At 34.5% G+C, this 10,351-nt stretch overlaps 1 protein-coding gene across 2 annotated transcripts; it reads right to left on the reverse strand.

Moving 5' to 3' along the window:
* Nucleotides 1–6,608: 6,608 nt before the first annotated feature.
* LOC108482861 (lipid phosphate phosphatase 2-like) lies at nt 6,609–10,046 on the reverse strand. Of its 2 annotated transcripts, XM_017785950.2 has the most exons (9): nt 9,830–10,046; nt 9,510–9,639; nt 8,499–8,756; nt 8,312–8,399; nt 8,108–8,217; nt 7,551–7,641; nt 7,280–7,468; nt 7,146–7,205; nt 6,609–7,059 (listed from the first exon to the last, which is right to left on the reverse strand). In XM_017785950.2, exons 2-9 carry the CDS (start codon nt 9,567–9,569, stop codon nt 6,857–6,859), a joined length of 1,059 nt encoding a protein of 352 aa, XP_017641439.1. In that variant the 5' UTR covers nt 9,570–9,639; nt 9,830–10,046; the 3' UTR covers nt 6,609–6,856. The 2 variants fall into 2 exon arrangements, with proteins under 2 accessions (XP_017641439.1, XP_052884590.1); XM_053028630.1 differs by lacking the exon at nt 9,830–10,046 and having other exon boundaries at nt 9,510–9,789.
* Between the last annotated feature and the right edge of the window lie 305 nt (nt 10,047–10,351).

The raw sequence follows: 10,351 nt of genomic DNA on the forward strand, positions 1-10,351 counted from the left end.
TGCCAACACCGGCGATCGAAGTGACTCGCGTGCCCATAGGGGGTCGATCGCGGTCTCGTCTAGAAAAGCCCGAAATGTCTCTAGACCGCCTAAGCCATCTCTAAATTTCTTTGATGACTGTGGGAAGGGCTTCCCGAAGATCTCTTACTGAAACTCCCTTGCTCCCACTTCACTTTTCTTTTCTCCATCTTGAGCTCCTCGGCTTTGCACGCCGCTCGACAAGAGCCACAAACTCTCGGATTTCCAAAATGCCAACATACTGACTTTATATCATCGTTCATCCATCTTGAAGCATTTACACATCACGACTTCAAGAAATGCACTCAGCAGCATCTGCTAAGCCTCGCAAATTTTTGTTCGTAGTCGGTAACCGACATGGAACCTTGCTTAAGATCAAGGAATTCCTTTCGTTTTTGGTCCATAAATCTCTGACTGATATACTTCTTTCGGAATTCAGTTTGGAAGAACTCCCAAGTTACTTGCTCTCTAGACACCACAGAAGTCAGAGTACTCCACCAATAGTAGGCAGAATCGCGTAGCAAGGAGATAGTACACTTTAAGCATTCATCGGGTGTACATGATAACTCATCGACCACCCGGATAGTGTTGTCCAACCAAAATTCAGCTTGCTCGGCATCGTCACTATCCGTAGCTTTAAATTCAGTAGCCCCATGTTTTCAAATTCTGTCGACTGGGGGCTTACTTGACCTTACTTGGTCAGTTACCGGAGGTATTGTAGGTGCGGGGGTTGCATTAGTCGGGAATGGAGGTTGTGGAACAGCCGTGTTAGTTCGAATGTATTGGTTAAACCAATCATTCATCACACTATAAAAGGCTTGCTTAGCCTCATCATTCGGATTGCTGGCAATAGGTTGAGAGTCTGCCGGCGCTATCCCTTGCGCGGGAGCAGGCGCCACACTCTCCACATCATCAGCTATTGCTCGGTTGGGATCGGGATCCATTGCTATAAACAAACACAAACTCAAATTGTCAGAAATCACCACACTATCAATTATCACTTAATGGCATGTATAGCTAGACCCCAAACATATCACGGTAGTCCTAGAATCGACTAAACCGTAGCTCGATACCAATAAAATTGTAACACCCGAACCCGAGACCGTTGCGTTGTCGGACACGAGGGGTTAACAAGCCAAAACCACTTATAGCACCGACCAACTTGACATTCCCGTGCAAGCTGGAAAACTGCGTCACTGTTGCCTTAAAAGCATATCTCGAGCTACAAAACTCAGAAACTGATTTCGTAAATTTTTCCTGAATTTAGACTCATATATCCATCCCTGGATTTATTTCTAGAATTTTTGGTCAGGCCAATTGGTACAGTTTATTAGTTAAAATCGCCCATGTTACAGGGGTCAACTACACTGACCTTCGCACGTTACAACTTGAATATCTCTCTGTACAGGGTTTCAATACTGATGCCATTTGTTTCTAATGAAACTAGACTAAAAAAAGAATCTGCACATATAACGCATGACTTCTAATTCATTCTGGATAATTTATGGTAAATTTTCAAAGTCGCGACAGGGGACCCAGAAACCGTTCTGGCCCTGTCTCACGAGATTTTAATAGCTCTCGATATACTATTCATATGATCTTTTCGTTACTTTCATATGAAAATAGACTCATCAAGGTTCGATTTCATAATTTATTCACCATTTAATACCATTCCTACAAATTTTGGTGATTTTTCAAAACCACGTCACTGCAGCTGGCATCATCTGTTTTAAGGTAGGCTTTACCTAATTTGTAGTCTCCATGGGCCAACTATGGTCTTGCCATACATGGGTCCACATATGATCATATTTAGCCATTCCAATGGCTGATCATGTGACCAACACTCCCATTCCAATCCATAATCACATCATGAAACCATATATAATTACAAACCACAAATGGTCTAATTCCATACTCCACTATTACGAACCATTTTCGCATGGCCGTACACATATACAACACAAGTACTTAAAGACAACCGAGGGTAGTCCTATACATGCCATATCCGAACTCAACTAAAGGAGTACCAAAAAGGGGCTTTGATAGTGTGGATAACTTCACTTCAATGATCCCGAATCCGATTGTTAACGAGCAAAATCTAAAACAGAGAAACAAAGGAACGGAGTAAGCAATTTATGCTTAGTAAGTTTCGAGCCATAATTTACACACAACCAAAGCATAGCATTCAAGTAGCTAAACAATAATTCATATGCAAAATTTCTCAAAGACATGCTTACTTCACAATCCCAACTCTTATTTTCAATCACAAACAACGGCTTAGTTAAGGCCGATAGCTCGTTTATCATTGGGCGAATATTCATACGCACTTACTCATAGTGTGCAAAGCACACACAAAACATACCTTGTTGTTGGGAATTTCACAAGTGCATTAACTGAAAATTTTCCAGCAGCTTATAAATTTCAAATCACATACCTTCGAGTTTATCCGGATATAGCTACTCGTTCAAAACACCTTCGGACGTAGCAGGTTATGGTAACCCGCACAAATGCCTTCGGACTTAACCCGGATATCACAACTTGCACAATTGCCTTGGGCTTAGCCCGATATCATAGCTCGCACAAATTGCCTTCGGGCTTAGCCGGTATCATAGCTCGCACAATTGCCTTGGGCTTAGCCCGTATCATAGCTCGCACAATTGCCTTGGGCTTAGCCCGATATCACTCGAACATTCATACACATCTTTGTTTCATTTTCACAACAAAACTTTTATGCACAATTCACTTAACAAAATATCATTTTGGCTCAATGGCCACATACAAAGGCACAATTTCGATTGCTTATTACTTCATTCAATCGAATCAAAATCTAAGTTTCGATACTCAAAACTTACCTCGGATGTTGTCGAACGATTCCGATGGCTATTTGACTACTTTTCCTTCCCTTTATCGGATTTGGTCCCCCTTTGCTCTTGAGCTTAATTTAACAAATAATTTGATTCAATCATTTGAGCATCGAAAAGAAGAACTCAAGGCACTTAGCCCACATATATTCACTAGACATTAAAGTCACATAAGTACGAATTCATGAATCGACTTAACACACAAAGCCTTCAACATGCTTACTCATGGCGAACAACACAACCTCTTAGGCACTCATTCATGGCCGATTATACTTAGTCATACTTGCACCAAATCAACAATAAATTCCAAGATTTTCACATCATATGTGTACTAGGCGAATGTACTTGCAATTTCACAAACATTCTTCAACAATTTCTTCTTTAAACAAACATATATATCATTTACTTCATAACCAAATCATCATGTGCAAACATACATACACATATAGGTGCATGGCGAACCTCAAGGTGTTCATAACCATCTAAAACACAAATTTTACCAATCAAGTAACAAGCATAAATCATGCTCATGAATGCATCATGGCCGAATACATCACATTCATACCCCTTTCAACTTCGGTCATGGTTAAACAAAGAACTCAATGTCTTACTCAAGATTGCTACAAAGAAATTTCAAGAGTAGTCAATCCATCATTGCATGCATCATTATCAAGCTTCACATTTAGCATGCAATGGCTTTAACACAATATCAACCTTGGCCTAATACCATTTCCATGGCATAACAAGGATTAGAACCATGGCTAACATGAACATCAAGTTAGCAACTAAAACATGCATGAATCTCATGACACAACTTCATACATACCTTAATCTTGATGCAAGTATAGCCAAATCTCCTTCTAGATCTCTTCTAAACCAAAAATGGAGCAAAAATCCTATCTTCTTCCTTAGTATTTTCGACCAAAAAGGAGAGAACAAGGATGAACAAAATTTTTTTCTTTGCTTTTCTTTCACTCACGGCAACAATGGGGAGAATACCACACTCACACACATTTTTTTTTTGTTTCTCTTCCCACCACTAAATTTTTTTATCATTTCATCACATCATGCATTATCAAAACATGTCATAACATGTTTTTCCTTGCCCATAACTCCTTGTCATGGCCGGCCACTATGCCATCTTTGGGGAATTTGACATGCAAATCCCTTAATTTTGCATGCATTATCAACTAGTCATCACACATTTCCCCATCGTACTTTCAAAGTTTACTACTAGGTCCTTTCTAGTGAAATTCACCTTTATAACACTAAATCGAATTATCAAAAATGCCATACACAAATTTAACACATATCATAGGCATCAAAATAAATTTTAAATTATTTTTATGCCTCGATTTTGTGGTCCCGAAACCACATCCCGACTAGGGTCAATTTTGGGCTGTCACAAGAAAACATCTCAGAAGAATAAAGAATACAAAACATAAAGAAAACCCAAAACTCCTGAAGGGAAATTGAGGAGAGATCTTCAGTCTTGATGATGAATCTGGCTCCTGAGATGGATCAATCGGCTTCCTTGGAGTAATTCCTTACCCCCTATTCTCCGTCTCCATTTTCCTCCTCCTCGAGGGTGTATTTATAGGCTTTGGAATGCCTAAAAGCCCTCAAAATTGGCCTTTTTCGAATTGGACTCAACTTGGGCTAGGCAGGGACACGCCCGTGTTCAATTACTTTAGGCCGTGTTCGAGCCTGCCAAATTGACATGGCCGTGTGGTCTACCCATGTAAGGAGGTCCAGGCCGTGCTGATTTCATATTTTGGCCCATTTTCTCCGTTTTTGGCCCGGTTCTCGTTCCTTTCGCTCTCCTATGCTTCCTAAATATAAAACATGAAATTAAAGCATTAGGAGCATCGAATTCACCAATTCTAATGAGAAATCATCCATAAAATGCATTAAACATGGGGTAAAAATATATATAATTTACGGTTTATCAAATACACTAAAAAAATTAAAATAAATGTTTCCCAACAAATTGAAAATACATTAAAAAAGTCTTTATACTTAAATAACATTAAGATAGTTGCAATTTAGTAAACAAATGCCTCTAAAATAGTAGCAAAATTAATAATAAAACAATAGTTATACAATATCTAAAAATAACAACAAAATAGTAGCAATATAATAGTAAAATGACAGCAAACAATATAAAAAAAACAGTAAACGACAATGAAAAAATTTAGGCAAATTTGGGCAAGGCCAAAAAATCTTACCTGAGGCCCGACCAGTTTAGAAAATGGGCTTTATTTTTGTGTCCAGACCTATTTTTTGGACCTATATTTTTACCTAAATCCTCTCATATTTCGGACGGACTTTTTAACCTAAGTGAGAGGCTCAACCCATAATCACGTCTATTTATGAATGGAATTTGCAATATGACCTTTTTTTTTTTTTCACTCACCCTTTTTTCATCTTTGATTCAGGCTCATTAAAGTGCATTTGTGCAGGAGCATTAGACTTGAATTGGCATGCAATGAAGTTGGATTTGTTTATAAGTAACCAATAGATTCTGAGTTCACACTATTAGGTCATCTTGCACCTTCAATCGCTCACCAATAAAAGAACTTACTTCCTAGCTAGATACCATAAAAATGCTTGAAATTTTGCGCCTTCTCTCTCACCCACATGCACATAGAAGTAAAACCTTCACTTCTAGGTAATTCCTCAGCCAAAATAGGTTGTTTATTATAATCCTATTTTGTAGCTCTAATAAAACAATTAAAGAGTTTGGACTAATTCGAATTTCGTGTTATTATTATTAATAATATTATTGTTGATTTAATTATCTATTATCATTATAAATCTACATTATTATTTACAATTACTGTTAATTAATACTTAATAATATTTATTATAAGATTATGACATACTTATGATGAAGGTGAAAAAAATTTATATAACAAGTATTAAAATTTAAGATTTTTTTCTTTTAATTTATAATACAAAGTATCCTACATTTAACAATAAATAAAATATATATTTATTATATGACAAGTATTTTAAGTTTTGAAATTTTGGATTTTTAAATTTATAATACAAAGTGTTTTTCTTCTTCTCCAAGCCCACCATATCTTCTCTCAAATTCAAAGCTAATATTTTACTTTCAACTATAAATAAAACATATATATTATTTAATGATTTGGAAAGAGTGGAGTTGACAAATATTTGCAAGAAAAAAAAAACAATGAAAAATGAAATTAAAGAGAGCGTAAAACAACAAAGCAAATGAAAAAACAAGTAGAATTAAAGTGAATGGGTATTTAAATTTTTTTATGAAGTTCTTTATATGAAGTTCAGAGACTATGGTTTTTTTGAGATTGGTTATAGAAAAATTGGCTGCAAAATTCTCGGTTTATCCTTGTTGCAATTGCCTTCTTATATGAATTTTATTTAGTATTTTTAAGACTTTTTTAAAACTTTTTTATAATATTATTAAGAAAATTTTAAAATATCAAAATGATTTTTTAACTATAGCTCAAGGACCAAATTAACTATTAACCTTTTGAATTAAGGTGTACTATACTTTTTAATGGAAGTTAACAATCAAGAGACAAAAATATAACAATTTAATAATATTAATGACTATTACGTAACTTTTGAAAGTTAGATAATCAAAATATAATTTTAAACAAAGTTTAGAGCAATTGGTGCAATTTACCCTTAATTAATTAAAATATGAAGAAAAACTACTAAATTGATAAATTTTGAAGAATCTTTCGTATTAGATTAAATTTTACAAATTATTTCGAGATGGCAGAAATTGAAATAACACAATGTATAATTCACATAGTTCCATATGGCATATGATGAGTCCAAGACTTAGATCTGAGATTTAGTAAGTTTACAACCCCTTTTTTAACTATTCTGAAATTTACAGTTTACATTTGTATATAAACTCACTTAATTTGAACAATCTCTAAGATGTGGAATCCAACCAATTTTATGACAGGAAAGATGAGATCTCACCTTCTTCCTAATTCTATGTCATCTAATCTTGAGCTTGGACCATAATCTGAATCACCTTTTGATCCTTGTGTTTGATTTACAATATGAACCCCCATGGTTTGGTGTGCAGTGAGTTGATTTGTAGTTTGAGCAGCCCCATCTCCATTGTTATCCGACAATTCCTCCAACAGTGCATCAAAATAAGCATAAGGCCCCCATCCTGTAAAACACATATCAATACATGAAACTCGAAATTAAATCAAATTATTTAAGTTCAAGAAAGATGGAAGAGAATGAAAGCATTACCATCATCATCGTATGGGTTTGGGAAGAACTGACGGTAGCAAAATGCAGAGACGACAAGGCCTGTAAAAATCGAACAATTCCAATGTAACCACATTTCCGATATGTATATCTATAAGAGATGTAGAGAAGAATACCTAGAAAACCACCAGCGAAGACATCGTTCCAATGGTGCCAATAGTCATCAACACGAGAAATGGAGACAAGAGATGCAGCGAGCAGAGGAATAAGAGTGATGCAGAGTTTGGCGATATGCCCTTGGCGATCAAATGTATGGATTTTTCCTGCTAAGTACAGTGACAGATAACCTAACCCTGCAAATGACCCTGCAATGCAATATATCTTCTTTTTATTGTTTTATGGATTATCTATCCTAAGCATAAAAATGGTTCTGAGAGAAGTACTTACAGGATGCATGACCGCTTGGGAAGCTCTTATGTCCTTCCTTTATGTCCGCTTTGTTTCCATGACACACAACGTTACCCCATTTATCATAAACCTGAGGAATGATGTTCATATCTATCAAATACATACCTATTTATATTGAATATACACATTCAGAAGATTTTTTTGTTTTAATTTTATATGCAGACGATTTTTAGAGAATCACGCTTTTTCTTGTCTAAATATAAATATTGAAGACTAATAAATTTTTTAAAAAATTCAGTAAATTAAATATAAGTTAGAATTTGATATATTAATAAAATATTTTTTTAATTTTATTAACATGGACAAATTTTTTAAAAGATTTTATCAACTTTTGAAATTTGTTAATTTTTAAATATATATATTTTTAAATTTTATTATGAATTATACTTGAACTGTTAATCGTTCAATTAATTTTCATCTAAAACAACTAATTTAACTAAATTTTAAAAATTCAAAGTTGAAATGACCCCAAAAGAGATAACAAAATAAATAAAAGCTAAATTTATCCTTGCGACTACAAAAATACCAAGACTCACATCTTTTCCGTCGGGAAAGCAACGCCAGAAAAAATCTGGTCGAGGCCGACCGACAGCATCTTTGATTGCATCCGTGATAACAGCAGTAATTAGTACAGCAAACAACAGGCCTGCCCTTCAACATCATCAAAACCCGTTATATAAATATGCACACACACACACTGGACTCTTCTGTTTTACTCCTTAAAGCAGAATGGGCATTACCTAAAACGCTGTGGTGAAGATCATGCACATCTTTCCTACGATAATAGAAGAAGATGGACACACAGATTGGTAACAAAACCGAGTAAATCTGATCAAACACATGTAATCAATGAATCCCGTTAGTAAAAGCATATTTTTATACAAAACGAAACAGCAAATGCTCTAATAAGCAGAAATCAATACTTACAGGAACAGCCCACACTGGGATGGTGTTGTCTTTCATTGGATACCTGAGATCACCCATCATATCCTTTCCAACAAATCGATAAAATGGATGGATGACAAACAAACCAACTTCTATGATGACCAGGAGCATTAATATAAACCAATCATGTAAATGATTCCAAGCCACTTTCGCTCCATATGTTCTAATAGGGTATTCGGCTCGCTTAGCCGCCTCCCTAGCTCTCTCCGACTGACGTGGCGCCTGCTGCTGTCGCAGCCGCTGAAGATTCAAACTCTAAGATTAGACGATTTTCAACTTTATCCATATTAGATATGGAGCAGTTGAGCACTACAAAACCTTGACATATTAATAATATGAAAAATATATACGGTAATAAAACTAGCTTTCTACAATAATAACCAATAAAAATGTGGAATTAATAATTTTAGTTGCATATTAACATGCATATAAGAATAAAATCAAATTACTCATTTGAGACAAAATTACAAAGTTTAAAAAATAAAATATATCACGTCTGGACATATTGGCTGTGTTTTGATCATATTTTTATCTTCTCCAATTTTATTTTTGTTCTTTTAATTTATCATTATTTCTCCGACATTTCTATTGTATTAGGCTGAAGTGAAGCTAAGGGTAGATTAAATTGAAAAAATATTTTTTTAGTCTCTGTCAAAAATTAATTTATTCAATTTTAAATTTTTTATTAAATGAAGAAATTTAAGAATTAAATTTAAGTTTTTTAACTAAAATATTTTAACATTTACATTTTTATAATTTTACTTAAATAAAGTTCCTCAAAACAAGAAAGGTACACAACAGGAAAGGCCGTGGTTCATGGTAATGGCTACAAAACAAGAAAGGAATCATCAAAACAAATAAAGGAACACTCATATTAAGGAAAGAAAAACCAGAGCAAATCATGAAAAATAATTCTAGGAAGACTTGAAAATATATTTGAGCAGAGGTAAAAATAAAAAAAAGTTCAGATGATTTTGATAAAAGGAAACTAACCTGCAAAATGCCCTGGAATTTGAGAAAAGAGAAAAGCGATCCGAGTTTGTTCCAAGCCATAACCGGTGTGAAAATGGAACTCAGAGATTAAAGATTCAAAGATTCAAACACCAACGATGCATGGAATTTCCTAAACAAACATGGCCGGCACATTAATAATAATAAATAATTAGACTAAGAAAGGAAAGAAAGAAAAACAGAATCTACATCTTTCCAACTTCAAAGCAAGATATAGAAAAAGATGTGATAAGGAGCCATTAGAGGTCAAATCAAAGCAAAAGCAAAAGCAAAAGCGAACGTAGAGGAAAACGAAAACTTACCGTATAGTATACTACATATCGGTAATAGTAATGTTGCCCTGATAATCTTTTAGAACGATTTTTCACTTGATAGAAAACAAGAAAGATAACATTAACCGAGAGAGAGAGAAAGAGGAAGGGGTTGCTTGGAAATGAAAAGAAATGGGCGGGTGACGGTTAATTTATGCGGTTTTCTCACTTTTTGTTGGTGGATGAATTGGCTGTTAAGGGTAGTGAAGGAAAAGGACGCCTTGATACTTTGCTTTCCTTTCGTTAGGGATGAATCCCGTAAATAATAATAATAAATTCAAATAATATCTATAATTTTATTTAAGTCTCTCGATAAATTGATATCATAAGTAAGGGTGAGTATTCGATCGAATCAAGTCGAATTGAGTGAAAAAAATTTGAATTAATCAAGTTGATGAGTCCTATTTTATGATTCTAACTCGATTTGAAATTTTATCGAATCGAGCCGAGTGAAATTAAAGAATTAAACATGTCAAATTAAAATTTTGTTATAGTATAACTAATTCTATATTA

The sequence above is a fragment of the Gossypium arboreum genome, chromosome 5 (genome assembly GCF_025698485.1).
Source record: "Gossypium arboreum isolate Shixiya-1 chromosome 5, ASM2569848v2, whole genome shotgun sequence".
NCBI lineage: Eukaryota > Viridiplantae > Streptophyta > Magnoliopsida > Malvales > Malvaceae > Gossypium > Gossypium arboreum.